This window comes from Lissotriton helveticus, chromosome 2_2 (genome assembly GCF_964261635.1).
Source record: "Lissotriton helveticus chromosome 2_2, aLisHel1.1, whole genome shotgun sequence".
NCBI lineage: Eukaryota > Metazoa > Chordata > Amphibia > Caudata > Salamandridae > Lissotriton > Lissotriton helveticus.
The window spans coordinates 74,261,803-74,284,820 of record NC_136060.1 but is presented as its reverse complement, the minus strand read 5'-3'; the positions used below and the strand labels follow the sequence as shown (position 1 = coordinate 74,284,820).

At 47.0% G+C, this 23,018-nt stretch overlaps 1 protein-coding gene across 6 annotated transcripts in view; it reads left to right on the top strand.

Moving 5' to 3' along the window:
- Nucleotides 1-23,018, top strand: part of PCM1 (pericentriolar material 1) — a 1,361,399-nt gene that overhangs the window by 879,362 nt on the left and 459,019 nt on the right. For all 6 annotated transcript variants that reach the window (XM_078678108.1, XM_078678107.1, XM_078678103.1 and 3 more), the window contains one exon: nucleotides 18,147-18,478. In XM_078678108.1, coding sequence (XP_078534234.1) covers nucleotides 18,147-18,478 — 332 coding nt within the window. The remainder of the gene's footprint in view (nucleotides 1-18,146; nucleotides 18,479-23,018) is intronic.

Sequence of the window (23,018 nt, the reverse complement as noted above, 5' to 3'; positions counted from 1 at the left end):
TCTGATTCCCATCTTTCAGCCGTTGTCCCGGGTTTCGGTCAGGTTGACGCTGCGGCTTCTGGGGCTGATGGCCTCCTGCATCCTTCTGGTGCATCACGCCAGATGGCGGATGCGGGCTCTGCAGTGGGACCTGAAGTTTCAGTGGGCCCAGCATCAGGGCAACCTGTCCGACCATGTCCTGATCTCGGAGGGCACTGCGAGACAGTTGCAGTGGTGGCTTACGGACCGCGATTGGGTCAGGGGCAGATCCCTCTCCCTTCCCCAACCGGAGCACGTAGTTGTGACGGACGCGTCCCTCCAGGGCTGGGGAGGCCACTTGGGAGAGGCGGAGATCAGAGGCATCTGGTCTCCGGCGGAGTCCCGGCTCCATATCAACATGTTGGAGCTGCGGGCGATTCGCCTAGCACTGAAGGCATTCCTCCCCTTTGTCAAGGGGAGTGTAGTGCAGGTGTTCACGGACAACACCACCGCCATGTGGTACTGCAACAAACAGGGCGGTGTGGGGTCGTGGACCCTTTGCCAGGAGGCTCTGCGCCTCTGGCAATGGCTGGAACGTCAGGGCGTGACTCTGACGGTTCAACACCTGGCAGGTTCTCTGAACACCAGGGCGGACGAACTCAGCCGTCGGTGCTCGGTGGATCACGAATGGCGTCTGAACTCGGACGTGGCGAGAGGCCTCTTTCTGCAATGGGGAGAGCCTTGGTTAGATCTATTCGCCACAGAAGAGAACGCGCAATGTTATCAGTTCTGCGCGTTGGAGTTTCCAAGACGGCACTCGCTCGGCGACGCCTTTCGGCGTGAGTGGAGTTGCGGTCTGTTGCACGCCTTTCCGCCTATACCACTTCTGCCCAGAGTGCTGAAGAAGATCAGGCGCGACCGGGCCCAAGTTATCCTTGTGGCTCCGGACTGGGCTCGAAGATACTGGTATCCCGAGCTACTCAGCATGTCAGTCGGTCCCTCGATCCGCCTGCCCCTTCAGGAGGACCTTCTGTCGCAGCAGCAGGGGACGGTCCTCCACCCGAACCTGTCCAGCCTCCACCTCCATGCGTGGAGATTGAGCGGCGACAGTTGAGGCCATTCGACTTGCCTCCTGAAGTCTGTGATGTGATTCTGGCAGCCAGGCGTCCCTCCACAAAGTCGGTATACGCCTGCCGGTGGAACAGATTTGTGGCATGGTGCACAGCAAAGGCTGTGGATCCCCTTTCTGCCCCTCTTTCTGAGGTCCTTCTCTTCCTTCTTTATGTTGCCCAGCAGGGCTCTGCTCTGGGCACTATCAAGGGCTACCTTTCTGCCCTTTCAGCCTTTCTCAGGCTTCCTGATCAGCCTTCTTTGTTCAAGTCCCCTATTGTAAACAGATTTCTTAAGGGCATCACACACACGTTTCCTCCTGTTCCGTTTGTGATGCCTCAGTGGGACTTGAACCTGGTTCTTACATTTCTGATGTGCGCTCCCTTTGAGCCACTTCACAACTGTCCTCTTCGCCTTCTGACTTTGAAGACGGCTTTCCTGGTTGCCATCACCTCTGCCAGGAGGGTGAGTGAGCTCCAGGCTCTTTCTTGTACTCCACCTTTCCTTTCTGTCCATCCGGACAAAGTGGTGCTCCGTACCAAACCTTCTTTCCTGCCCAAGGTTGTCACGGCCTTCCACATTGGGCAGTCTATCACCTTGCCAACCTTCTTTCCGCCACTGCATCCCTTCTAAAGAGGAAGAGCGGCTCCACCGTCTGGACCCAAAACGTGCGCTTTCATTCTATTTGGATCGCACACGCCAGTTCCGGGTGGATGACCAACTCTTTGTTGGTTACGTGGGCGCTAAGAAGGGGAAAGCGGTGCACAAGAGGACCATCTCCCGGTGGATCATCTTGTGTATCCAGGCATGCTACTCTTTGGCTAGGAAGGAGCCCCCGGCTGGATTACGGGCTCATTCTACCCGAGCCACGGCGACTACCACTGCCCTGGGCAGGGATGTGCCCTTACAAGACATCTGTCAGGCAGCTACGTGGGCATCGCTGCACACGTTTGCAAGACACTACTGCCTGGACAGCCAAGTCCGGAGGGATGGCTTCTTTGTCCGTTCCGTCCTCCAGGACTTTCTGGTGTGATTATTGGTTCGCAGACCCACCACCGGGGTTGGTATTGCTGGGGTATCTATTCTAAGGTAAGGAATCTAATACTAACGTGTCTCTTTCAGATGCACAAGTTACTACTTGTGTAACGATATATCTGTAAGAGACATTAGTTAGTATTAGATTCCTTACCGACCCACCCATCCTCCCCGTTCTGCGAACCAATATATAGGGTTAGGGTTGTTCCCCTTCAGGGCCCTAGTTTCAATGGCACCAGTGTTGGTTTTTAACATGGCTCTGCGTTTCTGGCGCGGAAAAGCTGTGTCTAAGAACTGACGTCAGCACGCGGAGGCGGCGTCTAAGTACTCCGACGACGTGATCACGGCGCCCACGACGGACGCGGAGCCGCAGACGACGCCTACCGACGCGCAAGGGTACTGCTACGCAAAAATTTCCGGATCCAGTCTGACGCCTGGGGATATTCTACGGTAAGGAATCTAATACTAACTAATGTCTCTTACAGATATATCGTTACACAAGTAGTAACTTGTGGTTATGTAATACTATTTTTTTTATGTATGTTTTTCCTTTTTTTTTTGCCCTGAGCGCACAGGTAAGCGCAGATGCGGCGCGCCCCGGTGCGTGTACCGGTGAGCGTCCCTTTAGCGCTATTGCCGCGAACGAAAAAATCATCGTGACGTATCGCGTAGCCGCGTGATGCGTCTTATGACGCACGGCGTAAGCGCACCCGGAAGCGCCCGAGCGCATACGATCGCGCAACGTAAGCGCCCCGGGGCGCGTAGCGTAAGCACGTCGGGTCATGTGACCTGAAAATAACACTTTTCATTGGTTCAGAACGGTTTTGTTTTCCAAATGATGAAAGCCCCCACCTTTTTTCCTCATTCTCACTTTGTTCTTTGAGTGAGGAAGACCTGTATCTATTCATTAAGAAATGGCTGCAGGAGCATCTGCACCACCACCACAAGGACCACCACAACACCACATTGGTGGTGAAGAAGAGGAGGAGGAGGAGGAGAGAAGGCACTTCCTGCCTGAAGATAATCCCACCTATAGACCGAGAGAGCACATTGTGTGGGAGTTTTTTAAATTCCCAAGGGGCCTAAAGAAAGTCAAGGCGCCAAAAGTGACTTGTCTGATCTGTGGCGCTGAACTTTCCAGAGAGAACCCTGCCAAAAAGTATTCTTTTGGCAATTACACCATGATTCGCCACATGCAACGCAGGCATCCCAACAACTATTCTGCGGCAGAGGTCAGAGAACTGACCAGAAACCCTCCCCAATCTTCTTCCAGCACCTCAACAAGCAAACAACCCACTCCATCGGGTACAGAGGCAAGGGAGATGGTCCCAAACATCCAAACCCAGTTTGGAGATTTTAAAATTGTTTGTATCTATTGCGGGACTACAATATCCTATGGCGAGAAAAGTATAAACCTAATCAACCGTGCAGGAGGGAACTACAACTGCAGAAAAAAACCTTAATTTTTTTCCTGATTTTTTTTGCTCCAGTTGAGTCGTTTACAATTCCCTGTTTTTTGTTTCTCCCCATAAAAATTACAAAAAAAATATAAAATTGTTCATAAAAGCCAAAAAAAGTAAAACATGTTCAGAAAAACAAAAAAATATATAAACAACAAAAAGAATTAAAAAAACAGTTCTTTTTAGAACTACCTCCAATTTATAAAAAAAAACTAAATTTTTTTTAAAACTATGTCATTCTTTTTTTTCCAGGGTACGCTCCCCGGTACACTCCCCGGTACACTCCCCGGTGCACGTACCGGGCGCTCCCTCCGCGGAAATCGAAAAAAAAAAAACAGGGGGAGGCCTCTTTGATGTGCAGAGGCCTGAAGAGATAGGGTGTGCAGTGGAGGGCCAGGGGTTGAAGCCGGGCCTAGACTGAAGCTCTCGTAGACCACGAGGCTGGTGTTGGGGTTCCTGCGGCGTTGCCGGCAAGGGAACCTGTCTGAAGCTTGGATCACAGAGGTGAGGAGGACCTGTTATGAGAGCTGGTGGGTGGGGCGGAGAGAAATGCCGAATCATCAGGTGTGTGGGAGGCCGTTTGAACAGGAGGCTTCACTTCAGTGGGGGGTCTGTGGAAAGGGCCCAGCGATTGGCCAACTTTAGAGGGCCCACCTGCCCGTGAGGCGACACATGACTGGTCAAGGTTGGAGCAGTGGACAATGCAGACCCAGAGGATTGACTTTGGGGACACTTGACATTAGTTTATCGATACAGACTTGGATAGCTAGATGAGATCTGCACACAACAAGAAGGGGGGCACCATCAAGGACATGTCCGGTAAGTCTGCAGGTGCCGAGACTGTGGATGGCCAGATGGCATCAAGTAGAGCAGCCTCACTGGATAAGGAGGAACTGGAAGCCCCGGTCACGCACCCCTATCTGGAGACCCTGTTTGCCTCATTGTGTGACGATCTTTTGGCAGTCAAGAGACACCTAACGCGTGAACTATAAGTTGTTCGAAAAGAGGTGACAAACATCGGACATAACGTGTTAGAAAACCATGAGATTACCCAGGATGAAGAAAGAGCAAATTACAACAGGAAATACTCTGTCTTGCTGATTAGCAGTTAGACCTACAGGCCCACTCAGAGGATCTGGAACATAGATCTAGACTGAACAGTATATGCAGTATATGCATAAGAGGGGCACCACGGGCAGCGAAAGGGGAAGATACTGATGCCTACGTGCCTGCTCTATTTGCTCAGATCCTTAGGGACACAGGCATTACTCTGCACTGACTACCAATGACATATTGTAAAGCTGAAGAAATCAAGGGGGGGGAGTGAAGAGGTGATGCCGGTGGGCACCGAGGTGGGCACGTCCTCCTCTTGTCAGGGTTTAAGGTTAATCAGAAAGGGCCACCTCACAATGGGTGGATGTGTATCCAGATGTCATTGGAATACAACATCTTTGTTAAAATACCCCTCACACACCAAAAGGGCCCTTGGTGTCATGCTTCATCATCGGGGTCTTCCCGTCCCGCTGCGGGGCGGGGCAGTGCTGCGACAAGCGGATACGCCGGAGCACCTTTTAGATGGAGGTGCTATGTGTTGGGAGTGAGTGTCAGTGGGGTCAGGGGTGATATCTGGTGTAAGTTAAAAAATACCTGGCCTAGTGGAAAAAAGAATTTTATTAAACACTGGCTGGTATTATTAAAAGAAAAAGTGAAGCGGAGAGATAGAGCAGGTTAATGGGCTCTCTCTCCTAAGTGGGTCAACATGTTTCGAGGCACGGGGCCTCTTCGTCAGGACCTAGGGGAGATCCCCCTGTCACTCACTAATGTATTCTCCACAAAGGTAGAAAAACAGTGTATGTACAAAAAAGTGAAAAAAACTATGTGAGTAACTACCAATTAATAATTACAGCACATCTATGCTACCACACTAATCATGTAGTATGCCTGCAAAATAAGAGTAAGAGATTAAAAATGCGCCGATCCCAAAGTGCGCTTAGCTCTAAATTACCTGTAGGGAAAAAAAGAGAGAAACACACACAACAATATTTTCAAGTAGGGGATCCAGTGTACACATTGAGGATTATTGAAGGGTTCCTTCAGCACTCACACAGTCAGTCACACACAGAGTAGGTAAACTACATAGATTCTAAATAACCAGGGGTTGTAGATATGGAAATGCATACTTATCAAGAGAGGGATCAATGCCTCATGAGCCAGCATAAGACTGAAGGGTATGGTGGGGTATCAACTGCAAAGAAGGAAAAGATGGATATACTGTGATCCTGCCTTAGAAGTGGTATAAGGTAACTCAACTAGGTTGAGTAGGAATACAGGTATGGTCATCCTCGAGACGGCTATGCCGTACTTACTGTGCCCCTAGCACGATTGTGCTTCCTCCTTCGTCCGCGGCTTCCGTGGATATGAAGGGGGTAGTGGGCGGTGTGTTTATATACTCAAAGGTAATTGGATAATTGATCTATTAACCTTGGCGGGAAGATCGCCAGGTATGTATGGCCAGCAAGGGAAATACGGGGGCGGCCATGTTAGGATGGTTAGGTATAGCCACTAGATATTGGTTCCTTGGCTGTAGTGCTTATAGAACAACGATCGTGGGCACTTTCCTGGAGTCCAGATCTGATTAAAGGTGAGAAAGTAGCCAGACCGGGAGGAAAACACCGCAGCGGCGCCCGGCGCTATGCGGTCTGTCTCTGCGCATGCGCCGGAGTTAGTGCAATACCGCGCATGCGCGTAGGGCAGTCACTACAGACGGTGCGCATGCGCACCGTGCTTCCCTGATAGAAAAAGTGATTTCCCCAGCGTGAGCCCAGATTGGACCAGGGCTGAAGGAATGAATATAGGATTTGGTAAACACACATACTATCAGTATTGATAAGTAGACTTTAGCAGAAAAGTGCGATATATACGCAGCCTCAAGGAGTTTGATTTAGGAGGACGTTTCTAGGAATTGGAGGTGGGGATGTTTTCCAATTATTATGACACGGTCCCATATATGTACACCATTCAACAACCTGGTTGGCTAGAAGGGGTTAGAATATATAAGGGGAACATGTAATAAGTCAGTGTTGCAGGGGCCATTCTTTCAAACCAGGAAAAGTTTTCTTATATACATACAGGACAGAAAGGAGTCCATTATTTGCAGACAGTGGTGTCTGCACTGTCATAAAGTACAGCACGCCTTACGTGTGTAGTTGGGACCATGGGATATCATCGTTCAGGCCAGTGCGATGTGACCCCAAACGGAACACCCAACGTTGTTCTTTTGATAGAAGCTCTCTATCATTGGGGAAGATCTCAATAACAGTCCACTTTAGATCATGGACACTGTGTCCCAAAGTAGAGAAATGGGCAGACATTTTTGTAGATGTCCTGTTGCAACGTACATTGCTGCGGTGTTCTCCCATGCGAATTTTCACGGGTCTGCTGGTCATTCCTACATACTCCTTGTTACACGGACAGGTGATCAAATACACTACATTGCGACTGTTGCAATTCGTGAAAGCACGTTGCTCCCATGTAGAGTGGTTAGAAAAGGTGATACTCTTACTCTTCTTCGTGTACTGGCAGGATACACAAGAACCACAGGGGTGGTGTCCACTAATCCCTGCAAATCTAGGGGGTTCAATTACACCTGTTGATCTCGGTCTTGTGTGTACCAGAAGATCTTTTAAGTTCATTCCCCTCCTATGTGCAAACATTGGTTTAGGAAAGTCCAGTTGGCCACACGATAAAACCCTCCAATGTTTGTTCACGATTTTCGTGATCTGGTTGGAGTTGGTGTTATAGGTGGTAACGCAAATAGGGCGTGGATCTGGTTCTTTTGCTTCAGTGTCATCCAAGAGTGCTTCCCTGTTATTATTGCGTGCACGTTTCAGACCTTTCCGGACAATGTTTGCCGGGTATTGTCTGTTCAGGAGTTTGCTCTCCAGGTCTGCCGCTTGAGTCTTAAAATCGTCTATGCTGCTACAGTTGCGCCGTAGGCGGAGAAATTGTCCGTACGGAAGGTTCTCACGTAGGTGGCGCGGATGAAAGCTACTGTACAGAAGTAGACTGTTCTTAGCTGTCGGCTTGAAATGAGTGCTAGTTGCAAGTTTGCCTCCTTTAGGAAAGATGTTCAGGTCTAGAAACACTAGATTTTCGTTGGAAGCAGTGTGGGTAAATCTCAAGAACTGGTCTTGCTGATTGAGCCAGTTCATGAAACACGTAACCGAGTCTAGGTCTCCCTTCCAGATGACAAAAATGTCGTCTATGTATCTCTTCCAAGTGAGTACATGGTGCCTATAGGGATTGCTCTGGTCCAGGATCTTGGTGGATTCCAGATGATGGACGTAAAGGCCTGCCAGGCTGGGGGCACAGGTGCTCCCCATACTGGTACCGTGTCTTTGGAGGTAGTAGGTATCCTCATATTGAAAAAAGTTTTTTGTGAGGGTCAGAGAGATGCATTCGAGGACCACTTGTCTGGGGGTGTGGTAATCCCATGGAGTGGAGAATAATACTTCCTCTATTATTTCGAGGGTTTCTCTATGTGGAAGACTTGTGTATAGACTCTCCACGTCAAGTCCCACAAGAAGATCGTGTTCCGGGTCAAAGGGAACATCCTTGATCAATTGAAGGACTGCTTTGGTATCCCTCAAGTAGGTATCGGTACTCTGCACAATAGGCCGGAGGAATGCGTCTGCGAACTTGGATAGTGGTTCCAAGATGGAGTTTATACCCGACACTATTGGACGCCCAGGTGACCGATTTCGAACTCACTCTGAAAAAAAGTAAAAGTAAAAAACATAAAAAAGACACAGAGGAGTTCACACATGAGCGGATTTACCCATACATTAAGAAAGACTATGTATCAAGAGTTCAAAACAGTGATCAGGACACCAATTTCTCTGACACTAGCTCGAATAGCTCCAACTCTAGTAGAAATAGCAATCAGGGTGCAAACAGAGGAAAACCCTCCTTCAGAGGGCAATTTCCAAGGGGCGGAAGAGGGTGGATACCATACCAGGTACCCCCGGGATATATGCAATACCCACCGGCTCCACCTTTCATGAATCACCCTTTCCAACCTTGGGACCCACAAGCTCCCCAGTACAACTACTATGGGCAGCAGCCTTTTTTAGGCCAGCGCCGAGGCCCCAGAAGGGGAAGAAATCGAAAAGGCAATCAGGTTCACTGGAACCAACCTCCAGAGACCGCCCCGGGTGTATCAACTCGGAGCCAAACAGCCTCCACCAGCCGGGGAACCTAGTAGTTAACCTGTCGGACCAAGACCTCACAGAAGACCAAGTGAAGGTTCTGTCAAAAGGTTTAGGCTATGTACCCACGAATAAAATGGATAAATTCAAAGTTTGCCAAGAGATGAAAGAATTCATGAGGAAACTCAAACTTCGGGCTTTCTTTCAGGATACTACTAACATAGGTACTGAGGAGTCCGACACAGGGTTGAAGAAAAAGTCAACTTTTACCCCACTAGACTCCACCATACCTGTAGAACTCCTGACTTTTGAAAAAGCAGTAATGGAAGATCTTGAGAATTTACCGAACAGTGACAAGATCCCCTTTAGGAACACCTCCCGCCAGGAACAGGCTGCACTGCAGGAACTTGCTAATAACCAGACACTTGTGATAAAACCAGCCGACAAAGGCGGGGCAACGGTTGTACAGACATACATTAACTACGATAGGGAATGCAAAAAACTACTGAATGATGCACGCAATTACCAGGTATTAAGAGAAGATCCCACAGAGGAAGTGAGGATCTCGATCCAGATAATGATAGAGGAGGCGAGAGCACACGATTGGCTGACCAGAAAGGAGAGTGAGTTCCTGACCCAAGACAAACCAAAAGTACCGTATTTTTACACCATACCCAAAATTCATAAGGACGCCCCCTATCCACCTGGGCGTCCGATAGTGTCGGGTATAAACTCCATCTTGGAACCACTATCCAAGTTCGCAGACGCATTCCTCCGGCCTATTGTGCAGAGTACCGATACCTACTTGAGGGATACCAAAGCAGTCCTTCAATTGATCAAGGATGTTCCCTTTGACCCGGAACACGATCTTCTTGTGGGACTTGACGTGGAGAGTCTATACACAAGTCTTCCACATAGAGAAACCCTCGAAATAATAGAGGAAGTATTATTCTCCACTCCATGGGATTACCACACCCCCAGACAAGTGGTCCTCGAATGCATCTCTCTGACCCTCACAAAAAACTTTTTTCAATATGAGGATACCTACTACCTCCAAAGACACGGTACCAGTATGGGGAGCACCTGTGCCCCCAGCCTGGCAGGCCTTTACGTCCATCATCTGGAATCCACCAAGATCCTGGACCAGAGCAATCCCTATAGGCACCATGTACTCACTTGGAAGAGATACATAGACGACATTTTTGTCATCTGGAAGGGAGACCTAGACTCGGTTACGTGTTTCATGAACTGGCTCAATCAGCAAGACCAGTTCTTGAGATTTACCCACACTGCTTCCAACGAAAATCTAGTGTTTCTAGACCTGAACATCTTTCCTAAAGGAGGCAAACTTGCAACTAGCACTCATTTCAAGCCGACAGCTAAGAACAGTCTACTTCTGTACAGTAGCTTTCATCCGCGCCACCTACGTGAGAACCTTCCGTACGGACAATTTCTCCGCCTACGGCGCAACTGTAGCAGCATAGACGATTTTAAGACTCAAGCGGCAGACCTGGAGAGCAAACTCCTGAACAGACAATACCCGGCAAACATTGTCCGGAAAGGTCTGAAACGTGCACGCAATAATAACAGGGAAGCACTCTTGGATGACACTGAAGCAAAAGAACCAGATCCACGCCCTATTTGCGTTACCACCTATAACACCAACTCCAACCAGATCACGAAAATCGTGAACAAACATTGGAGGGTTTTATCGTGTGGCCAACTGGACTTTCCTAAACCAATGTTTGCACATAGGAGGGGAATGAACTTAAAAGATCTTCTGGTACACACAAGACCGAGATCAACAGGTGTAATTGAACCCCCTAGAGTCGCAGGGATTAGTGGACACCACCCCTGTGGTTCTTGTGTATCCTGCCAGTACACGAAGAAGAGTAAGAGTATCACCTTTTCTAACCACTCTACATGGGAGCAACGTGCTTTCACGAATTGCAACAGTCGCAATGTAGTGTATTTGATCACCTGTCCGTGTAACAAGGAGTATGTAGGAATGACCAGCAGACCCGTGAAAATTCGCATGGGAGAACACCGCAGCAATGTACGTTGCAACAGGACATCTACAAAAATGTCTGCCCATTTCTCTACTTTGGGACACAGTGTCCATGATCTAAAGTGGACTGTTATTGAGATCTTCCCCAATGATAGAGAGCTTCTATCAAAAGAACAACGTTGGGTGTTCCGTTTGGGGTCACATCGCACTGGCCTGAACGATGATATTCCATGGTCCCAACTACACACGTAAGGCGTGCTGTACTTTATGACAGTGCAGACACCACTGTCTGCAAATAATGGACTCCTTTCTTTCCTGTATGTATATAAGAAAACTTTTCCTGGTTTGAAAGAATGGCCCCTGCAACACTGACTTATTACATGTTCCCCTTATATATTCTAACCCCTTCTAGCCAACCAGGTTGTTGAATGGTGTACATATATGGGACCGTGTCATAATAATTGGAAAACATCCCCACCTCCAATTCCTAGAAACGTCCTCCTAAATCAAACTCCTTGAGGCTGCGTATATATCGCACTTTTCTGCTAAAGTCTACTTATCAATACTGATAGTATGTGTGTTTACCAAATCCTATATTCATTCCTTCAGCCCTGGTCCAATCTGGGCTCACGCTGGGGAAATCACTTTTTCTATCAGGGAAGCACGGTGCGCATGCAGGGCAGTCTGTAGTGACTGCCCTACGCGCATGCGCGGTATTGCACTAACTCCGGCGCATGCGCAGAGACAGACCGCATAGCGCCGGGCGCCGCTGCGGTGTTTTCCTCCCGGTCTGGCTACTTTCTCACCTTTAATCAGATCTGGACTCCAGGAAAGTGCCCACGATCGTTGTTCTATAAGCACTATAGCCAAGGAACCAATATCTAGTGGCTATACCTAACCATCCTAACATGGCCGCCCCCGTATTTCCCTTGCTGGCCATACATACCTGGCGATCTTCCCGCCAAGGTTAATAGATCAATTATCCAATTACCTTTGAGTATATAAACACACCGCCCACTACCCCCTTCATATCCACGGAAGCCGCGGACGAAGGAGGAAGCACAATCGTGCTAGGGGCACAGTAAGTACGGCATAGCCGTCTCGAGGATGACCATACCTGTATTCCTACTCAACCTAGTTGAGTTACCTTATACCACTTCTAAGGCAGGATCACAGTATATCCATCTTTTCCTTCTTTGCAGTTGATACCCCACCATACCCTTCAGTCTTATGCTGGCTCATGAGGCATTGATCCCTCTCTTGATAAGTATGCATTTCCATATCTACAACCCCTGGTTATTTAGAATATATGTAGTTTACCTACTCTGTGTGTGACTGACTGTGTGAGTGCTGAAGGAACCCTTCAATAATCCTCAATGTGTACACTGGATCCCCTACTTGAAAATATTGTTGTGTGTGTTTCTCTCTTTTTTTCCCTACAGGTAATTTAGAGCTAAGCGCACTTTGGGATCGGCGCATTTTTAATCTCTTACTCTTATTTTGCAGGCATACTACATGATTAGTGTGGTAGCATAGATGTGCTGTAATTATTAATTGGTAGTTACTCACATAGTTTTTTTCACTTTTTTGTACATACACTGTTTTTCTACCTTTGTGGAGAATACATTAGTGAGTGACAGGGGGATCTCCCCTAGGTCCTGACGAAGAGGCCCCGTGCCTCGAAACATGTTGACCCACTTAGGAGAGAGAGCCCATTAACCTGCTCTATCTCTCCGCTTCACTTTTTCTTTTAATAATACCAGCCAGTGTTTAATAAAATTCTTTTTTCCACTAGGCCAGGTATTTTTTAACTTACACCAGATATCACCCCTGTCCCCACTGACACTCACTCCCAACACATAGCACCTCCATCTAAAAGGTGCTCCGGCGTATCCGCTTGTCGCAGCACTGCCCCGCCCCGCAGCGGGACGGGAAGACCCCGATGATGAAGCATGACACCAAGGGCCCTTTTGGTGTGTGAGGGGTATTTTAACAAAGATGTTGTATTCCAATGTCATATTGTAAAGCTGCACAGTATTTTTAAAATGTCTAGTACAAAGAGAATAGGAATTTTTAGGTCTCGTCTGAGCCAGCGCATTTGCTGTGAGCTTTTAAAAGTGCTACCACAGGCTGGCATCGAGTGTGCGTTTACGCACACGAGCAGAGGCGCCATATGGCTTTCCTCTCGTCATAGTGCGCGCACATCGCAAACCATTTGCCAGCCTGCCTTTCACTTTTGCCTTGTAGCGCAGACTTTTATTCTTTACTTTTGCTATAATCTCGGCACCCGCACTTTACTTTTAATTTTAAAAGTAAAACGCGGGTGCCGCGATTATAGCAAAAGTAAAGAAACAGATGTTTTTTTCTATTTCTTTACTTTTGCTATAATCGCGGCACCCGTGCTTTGCTTTTACAGCGCAGGTGCCGCGATTATAGCAAAAGTAAAGAAATAGATGTGTTTTTCTATTTCTTTACTTTTGCAGCAATCGTGGCACCAGCGCTCTACCTTTAACCCTTCGTAAAGCACCGGTGCCGCGATTGCTGCGAATGTAAAGAAATAGAAAACTTGGTAGCATAAAATATATAGCAGAAATTGACTCCCTAGGTATGACATTTACATTTCTGTAGTGCTCTATTACCACAAGATCAGCCCCGAAGTGCTGTGTAATCCTTGCCCATTTTGTATTGAGTCGATGAACAATAGAGTATGTGTTAAGAATGATGTTTGTGGAAAGTATTGTGCCTAATTTCTACAGGCTTAGTTCATTCTATCTGAAGCAGTCTGGGCGGTCCCAGTAGACTTTTCTGTGCATTTTTGAATTTTATAAAATAGCTTACTGATCCAAAGGGTGAGATGCTTCGGAAATCTACTTGCACAATAAAATTAATCCACGTGTTTTATTGGTACCATTCATTAAGGTAAACAATATTTTGAAAAGCAATAGGTCTCACATTTACACGAGTTTAAGCTATTGGCATTGTAAATGACAATGCCTTTTATATATGTTATGAAAACGAAAATGACATTGGGTCCACGCCGGATAAATATAATTGATAGACGCTTACACATGTCTGTAAGGAACTACTTGGATTCCTTCTGCCTGAAAACGTTGCCCTCGACTGGAATTATCCTTTCCCGTTTTGACCCCGTATTGGCGTTTTTGTTGGTCACTGTTTAATCTCAAGTCTATGACTATCCTTGCCATTTTACTTTGCCGTGGTGAATGCCGGTGTGAACTTTGTACGGCCATCTGGTGTTTTAATACATGCCTGAATTAGTGTACTTGAATACTGCAGTACTCTCTGGGAAACCCGACCGGGTTTGAATTATCACCGGTGCTAGGATTACACAAACCGTCTACCTAGACTTTGGCCCTGAAGAGTCAGAGACCACTGTTCCTCTGACGAAACACGTGTCGGCTGGCTGTTCTCTGTGCCAATACACATTAAAGGAGCCAGGAAAACAACAGCAAATTTTGTCTTGTTGTGCTGAATACAAACTTATAATGTTCATTTTGATTTTTTATGTGTGCACAGGACTGTTGTAATTGATGCATGTGGCTGGTTTTACACCACAAAATAAGGGGTTAGTAGGGTCGCCTCTTTCCTGTTAGCACCATCATAAATTGATCTATGTCCAATTGACCAGCGTAGACTGCAGAGTGCCTCCAGTTCCTCTACACTAATACCCTAGCTGTTTGTATCATTGTTATTTGCAATGTCAATAGCTCAAAAGCGCGTAAATGCGAGACCTATTGCATTGCAAATGCTTGTTTTCAAATGTATTGTTAGCCCCTTTCATATCGTTTTCACATTCATATCATCATACATACACTTCGGAAGCATCCTTGGAGGTCTTCCACTGGTCCTGTTTCTGGTTACTGAGACTGTGATTTGAATTTTTCTGCTCCGCAATGGATGTCCCATTTAGAGATCAAATGGAGCTAGCACTACAACATGTGTGCCCTGAACGTAATGGTACACTGCTTTGGCGCAACCTTGCAGCGAGAACTGGATGAGCATTGGTTCTTCTTATTTCAGACTGTGTGGCTTCACTCCATACTGCCTGTGTTCCACTGTCTCTAATGCACTTTTGAGTGTGCCTTGGATCTATGCCTGGGATCGCAATAGGTTGAGCCTTCGGATGTAAAAGTACTGATAGAGCTCTTAAAGGCCCACTGCGTATTCTGTAGCTCCTATCTGCAGTCTGCGAGCCTTCCCGGGAGATATCGGCCCCTGGTGCATTGGATCTAGGCTCTGGTTCCACAGGACTAGCCACTGCTGTCGTCACGTCCTGGGCAGCTGCTGTGGGGACTGGATGGGAACACATTTACTCTATATACCTGCTCAGAGGTGTCTGCAGGTGATGGGATTATGGTCTGCAGGTGATGGGAACAGAAATGTTTAGTTCACCACTCGGGACACGAACATTCGGCTATTCCATTTGGTGAGAACTTTTAATTCAGCTTTTTTTTTTTTTTTTACAACTCCTTGTTTTTAAATTGGTTTTAATTTTTTGTCTTGCTATTTTTTGCCTTTGTGTTTTTGTCTCAATTTGCATGATTGTCTTTTTAGTCGTTTTTAGATAAATTTTTATAACATCTTCATATGTGTATGTTATTACCCATGGCTTTCTTCATAATTAGATAGCTTCTTAGTCAACTCATGTTCGAGGCCAAGTCTTTGGGTCTTTCCGCCAAGGCCCCTGCCACGTTTGGGTTTCGTCCCTTTCGTAGCCAGGGTAAGAGCACCCAAGCACGCTCCTCCACTAAGCCTGTGCAGAACCAGCTCGCAGGTATCCGCCGGGGTGGGTCTGGAAACCAGTGAGCCGGTCAGTCCACCTCTAAGCCTTCCTAATCCGAGCTTCGAGGTGCACCCCACGTCGGTGGGTGGCAGGGTTCGACACCACCTCCACCACTGGCGCGAAATTACCTTGGACAAATGGGTGCTGCAGATAATCTGCCAGGGTTAATCGCTCCCCTTTCTGTCCTCCCCTCCAGCCATGCCACCTCGGTACCACCGGCTGTCGGGGGATCAATTGGCTCTTCTCCGTCAGTAAGTCTCTGCCCTCCTGGCCAAGGGGGCCGTCGAGCGCCTTTCCGGTAGGTGTTCACGGACAACACCACCGCCATGTGGTATTGCAACAAACAGGGTGGGGTGGGGTCCTGGACCCTTTGTCAGGAGGCTCTGATCCTCTGGACATGGCTGGAACATCGAGGTATTACCTTGGTGGTTCAACACCTGGCAGGTTCTCTGAACGCCAGGGCGGTCGTACTCAGCCGCCGGTGCTTGATGGATCACGAATGACATATGCACTCAGACGTGGCGCAAGGTCTCTTTCAGCAGTGGGGAGAGCCTTGGTTAGATCTACTCGCCACCGAAGAGAACGCGTAATGTATTCAGTTCTGCGTGTTTAGCTGCGGTCTGTTGTACGCCTTTCCGTCTATACCACTTCTGCCCAGAGTGCTGAAGAAGAACAGGCGCGACCGGGCCCAAGTCATTCTTGTGGCTCCGGTCCGGGCTGGAAGAGTATGGTATCCCGAGCAACTCAATATGAGCATCGATCCCCCGATCTGTCTGCCTCTTCGGGAGGATCATCGTCGCAGCAGCAGGGGGCGGTCCACCACCCGAACCTGTCCAGCCTCCACCTCCATGCATGGAGATTGAGCGGCGACAGTTGACACCTTTCGATCGTCCTTGCGAAGTCTGTGATGTCATTCTGGCAGCCAGGCGTCCCTCCACCAAAACGGTGTACGGCTGCAGGTGGAGCAGATTTGTGGCATGGTGCACAGCAAAGGCTGTGGATCCCCTTTCTGCCCCTCTTTCTGAGGTTCTTCTGTACCTTCAGCTGGGCTCTGCGAACTATCAAAGGTTATCTTTCGGCCATCTCCGCCTTTCTACGGCTTCCAGATCAGCCTTCTCTTTTTAAGTCCCCGGTTGTTAACCGTTTCCTTAAAGGCATTACGCACACGTTTCCACCCGTGCCCATCATGCCTCAGTGGGACTTGAACCTTGTTTTGACTTTTCTGATGTGCGCTCCCTTCGAGCCCCTTCATAACTGTCCCTTCCATCTTCTCACATTGAAAATGGCTTTCCTAGTAGTTATCACCTCTGCCTGAAGAGTGAGTGGGCTCCAGGCTCTTTCTTCAAAAGCTCCCTTCCTTTCTATTCATCCGGACAAGGTGGTTTTGAGGACCCGTCCTTCATTTCTGCCAAAGGTTGTCACGCCCTTCCACATTGGACAGACCATCACTTTGCCCACCTGCTTTCCTCCTCTGCATCCTTCAAGGGAAGAGGAGAGGCTCCACCGTCTGGACCCAAAACATGCGCTCGCATTCTATCTGCAGCGTACACAGCACTTCCGGGTGGATGATCAGCTCTTTGTCGTCTAAGTGGGTACCAAGAAAGGTCGGGCCATGCACAAACGGACCATCTCTAGGTGGGTCGTTTTGTGCATTAAAACCTGTTACTCTTTGGTGATGAAAGAGCCTCCAGTGGGGTTGCGCACCCACTCCACCAGGGCGAGAGCAGCTATCATTGCTTTGTGACGGGAAGTCCCCCTCAATGACATCTGTCAGGCAGCTACTTGAGCATCAATGCACACGTTAACAAAACTCTACTGCCTTTAAAGCCAAGTCCGGAGAGAGGGCTTCTTTGGCCATTCTGGTCTCCAGAACTTTCTGGTGTGAACTTGGTTTGCAGGCCCACCTCTGGGGTTGGTATTGCTGGGGGTATCTATTCTAAAGGTAAGGAATCAATACCTAATTGTCTCTTTCAGATGAACAAGTTACTTACCTTCGGTAACAATATATCTGTAAGGGAAATAGATTAGTTATAGATTCCTTACCGCCCCACCCATCCTCCCTGTTATGCGAGCTGACTTCTAGGGTCAGGGTATACCTTTCAGGGCCATAGTCTTGTGCACCAGTGGTCTGTGTCTTGCATGGCTCTGCGCTTCTGGCATGGAATGTTGTGTAAAAGAACTGCAAAGGCGGCGTCTAAGTAACTAACCCCAACGTCATCTCGGCGACCATGATGACAACGACTAACGCGAAGCTGACCGACGCCACCTTTCGATGCGCAAGGTTACTGCTGACAAAACCATTCTTCGGCTCCAGTCTGACGCCTGGGGTAATTATACAGGTAAGGAATCTATAACTAATCTATGTCTCTTACAGATATATTATAACTGAAGGTAAGTAACTTGTTCGTTAATTGCTAGCAGGTACATAGTATTCTGATTTTTACATGTAGTTTATTCTGTTTCGTGCAGTAGTGAGCAATTTGTTAGTTTCCATGTTGTTTCAGCCCCTACTAATTTATCCATTTTATTAATAGTAAAATAATACTTGTCTTTCCTCCTCAAAGAATGTCACAACTGCCTGATGAAGGAATTGAAACAAAGAGACCAACATGGTTTAAAAAGACAGAAAAGCACTTGTGTAGGACTGTGAAGAATGAGACTGCCGTGAATCAGAAAAAGCAATCTGATGGGAACAAGACCAGGACTTATGATGAGGAATCCTTGGAAAGCTTTAGCAGTATGCCAGATCCTCTGGACCCAACAACTGTTACAAAAGCTTTCAAATCTAGAAAAGCCGCAGCCCAGGCTAGCCTTGCATCAAGAGACAAAACTCCCAAAATGAAGAATAAAAAGAGAAAAATATCTCACCTGAAAAGTAAGGTTACTCCTGAAACTGGTAAGTAAAATCATGTGTATAGGTCATTTTTTATTATAATAGGGCTTATTTGCAATAATACGTGTGTTTACAATGTTAAGCTTGGGCACATTTCTTTTACTGCAGGACCGTCCAGTGTTCAGAAGTATTCATTCATTATTTCAATTGTATTTCAAGTTTTAAAACATTGATTATGACTAGAAAGTGCATAAGTTAGTAAAAACAATAATTTGTGACTATTCACAAATATAACTTGCATTTGTGCGTAATTTACATGTGCAATTTACTCTTACACTTTTGAGTAGCTATACTACTATTGGCTATATACAAAATCTGAATGTAAAGTTACTCAAAAGTGTAGCCTTGCATGTCTCTGCACTCGGAAAAAGGGAATGGGGCCTAATTTATGAATATTTATTTAAATTAGTTAAGCTTGTAAATAACTAATTTGATAAATAATTTAAAAAATAAAACCGTTATGCTTTTAATTACGAAAGATTTAGATAGTATTTTGGGATTTATAAATTAATGTAAAAACGTTTTTTATTGAAATATAAGAAAATTACTTTTAATGATGTCTATTCATCACTTTTAATAACTATTAAATCCTAAAAAAATACTTAAATTCTTTTTGAATATGATCTTGATTTTGTAAAATGTTTAAACCCTATATATAACATTTATTTATATGGATATTTAACATAAAATGTTTCTAAATTATAATTTAGTTTAAAAAACATGTTTAATTTTCTATTTACTTTACCACAGGGAGATCTCCACCCCGACTGTGGAGTCTTCCTTGGTAATCTATATTTGTTAGGTAATTGGATGCTTTATATGGTGTGGTTGAGCAACCTCACCATGTAGTACACTTAGCAACCCTTCTAGGACCGGTAAGTTCTGTTTGTCGAACCTTCAGCTCAACCCAGGTTAGCTTTGGCTCGGAGCATCAAGCCTTTCCAAAGTCACCAGTGTTGAACATTTTAACAGCAGCAGAACAATTAAAGAAAAAATAGGCAAGCCATTCGAGGAATCTGACACCAATTTATAAAAATAGACTGTATTTTCATGCATTGTTAGACACCACAACAAAAACGATCAACTAGAGAGTTCCGAAGAAAAATAATTTACTAATTTGAATAAATTAAAGTGTAAGGAATTGTTTTTCTTTTTTTGTATGATCACCCTCAAGTTTTTGGACTGATGGCCAATATTTTTTGACTCATGAGAGTGCAATGAGACCTGCTAACTAGACCTCGGTGTCTGTGTTTTTTTACCCTAAACAGATATGTCAAATTTGCTTATACCCAATTGGCAAAGCTAACTTACCTGTAAGTCCATAATAAATGGTGTCCAGAGTACCCAGAACATTCAAGTTAGAGGGTCACCCCAGGGACTGCCTCACTGGTTGTGCAACCCTGCGTATGACACTAGTGAAATGAGACTCCTAGCCTGCTATTTGCAGGCTGGAAGAGCAGTTTAAACTGCTAGTTCGACTTTGCTATTTTAAGTAATGGCAAAGCCAGACTTCCCCCTGGTAAATGTGTGTGTGTCCCCATGGAAGGCCTATCAAGTCCGAAGGCAGGGTGCAACATCTCTCAAGGGCAGAACATGTATTTTGCATCATCTGATAGTAAAAACGTGAAACTGACGTTTTTACTGTGGAAAGGCCTGGTCTCCCAATTGGCGAGTACAGAGTTACACGCTGACCCCTCAGCTAGGCTAACATTGGAACGGTGTGACAAAAGTGGGTCATCCATTGAGCCAACTTGATTCGCAGTTCGAGATTAATGTAACCAATGTTAGTGAACAACTTTAGCAAGGTTGTTCCTTTGTTGCCTTTTGTTCCCTGTGCCCTTTTCAGTTGCACACAGGGCCCTGTCGCCGATATCACTTTCTGCCCTCCTGGGAAGATGCGCTAACGACTTTCAAGAAAGGAAACAAATGGGGCCTGCTTTGGATGGAGGGGACACCTCCCTCCTCAAGGCCTAAAAGTCAAGCTTCAAAAGGGGTAACGCTTGAATTGCTGGCCTGACTTTGCCATTCAAAGTAATGGCAAAGCCATACTTTTCCTTAGTATATGTATGTCACCGCTATGACAAGCCTGTCAGTCCTAAAGCAGGATGCAACATGTCTCATGGGCAGGGCATGTATTTTACATGTTCTGATAGTTATGAAGACTTTGGGCTACCAACTTGCCCTAGCAGGCTTCTTCATCTGTTGTGCCTTTGTGCTGTTAATAGGAGGCCAGTCAGCTGGCGTTTGGATTTCTCTTTGGCTTAACTAGGCTCTGGAGACACTTTCTCCTCGGGCAGGACATGGCAGGCACAGTCCCTCTTATTTGCAAGCCACCAGATTCAGTCTGTGCTAGTGCAGCCTTTCTGCTGGTTTCCTGGTGCAACAGGGCAGCCCTTTTTCAGTCCTTCTTCCAGTTCAGACGAGATCTGAGTTCTGGGTGCCCTATTTCTGCTTAAAAAGAGCCCTTAGGGTAGTCGCAGGCAGTAGCCGGTGGGCTAGTAGGTTCCCTTCCTTCTGATAGCCATATGATACACTTCCCAGGAAGTGGCAATCTCATGATGTACCATTCTGCCCTCTCCTAACATGGCTGAACCTCTCTGTGTTCAGAGCTCCCTAGCCCGCCCCAAAGGTGGAACAAGCAAGGGGCTTTATGTCCCTGAAAACATTATTTGACAATGGTTTTCCCCTCCACTTCTGGTTGCCAGCTAGTGTGCCTAAACAGTGGGGCTACCCCTCTCTCAAATGTTACCAATTTGCTCTTCAAAGGTGGCTTCAGTTTTGGAGCTAGGCTATTGGACAAAGATAACACCTCTCTGGTGCAGGCCCCTATTGTCTCCTTCCCTGGGAGTTGTTGGCACATCTCCCTAAGAGGAAGAAAGCTGTCTCTGGTTCAAGCTCCATGTGTAACAATTAAGGGCACAGGAGATTAAAGCCAACAAAGTGGCAACTTTATAAAAGCTGCATACTGTAACTTCGACTTTGAGAATCAAATCTGATGGAGACATCTAGCCATAGATTCATTACCTTTGAACTTCCAGGCGTCAGGCTGGATCCGTAAGATTTTTCTTAGCAGTCCTCCTGCTTGCCAGTAGATGGTGACGGTCGACTTGGCGTGACATTGTTCGTGTCCTTGTCGTGAAATCACAGTCATCAATATAGCCGCCACTCCAGCACGCTGACATCAGTTCTTTTCTTTCCACACCAGCCAGCGGAGATCCGTCGAAGAGAGACGCCCCTGTCATTTTTTTTTTACTTTTTGGCGACTCCTTTTGGTATGCTAGGGATGTCCAGTAAGAAGACTTCAGGGTTCCAGCCATGTGGCTTCTGACACGCGCCATGTAGGTCATTGACTTAGTGTGTCTCTGGTGCCTGGAGCGCTACCACGACACAAAGTTGTGCTCCGATTGCCAGGCCATGGCCCGAAGGCTTTGATGGAGAGGTCCCTGAAGCTGATAGTGGCCTGGCACCACGGAGGTCGCCTTGCTGATCTCACTCCTGATCCTGGTCTCTGTCGAGAGGAAGAACCGAGCACCACTCAGTAGATCGAAGTCAGGTAAGCGACACCACAAAAAGCACAAGAAGTTTAAGCGAGCTTCGACTTAGCCCGTCGAGTGACAAGATGGAGGAACCTTGGCATTCAAGGCCCCACTCTGCGGAATGGGTCCCAGGGTCGGTTCTCGGCCCCCCCTCCACACACCCCCCCCCCCCCCAAAACTTGGAATTTTATGATGCTGTGTGCACCATTTTTGGGTAGCGCGAACCTGCCAGCACTCCCTGGGACCGTGCAGGCTCAGATGGCAACACGGCCTCCTACTGTACCCGTTCCTGGGTCGTGACCAGTCGCACCTCCAAAGCAACCTTCTCCGGCATCGCTAGCACACACTGGCGCCACCTCCCTTATCCTCATTCCCGATGACATAGCCGGTCGGGCGTCCACCAACGCCGAGACCGGCGTCGACGTAGCCGTACGGCACCATGCCGTTCAACCTGCCCTATTCTGAAGGGTTAGGAATAGATCAGGATTAGGAGGGGTAGCAGGATAACTTGGAAATAACACAAAAAAAGACCTGGACTGGTATGAGGAGCTGTAGGATGCCAGTGGTCAGGACACCTCCCCAGATTCTGGCATGCTGTCTCCACCCTATCTAAAAGAAACACGTAGTGATTGATTCCTTACCTTAGAATTAACCCCAGGCATCAGACTGGATCCAGTAAGTTTTCGTCAGAAGTACCCCTGTGCGTCGGTAGGCGTTGTTGTACGGTATAGAACTCCCCCAAAATCAAATGCTGCATCTGTAGAATACCTTTTGTGCTTTACTGAATATTTCTTGTTTATTTTGGATTTGGGATGCGACTAAAGTCTTCATTATTATTTTATTGTAACAAATGCCCTGGACTGAATCACTTATTTAGCGTGTTTGACTGCTTGAGTTTTGATCATCCTCCACGAGAGGCCGTCAACTATTTTCCTACGCTACCCTGAAAGTCCACTGTAGAAGGAGGGGTACATGGCCAATTCAGCAGAACCTTAGTAGCACGAACT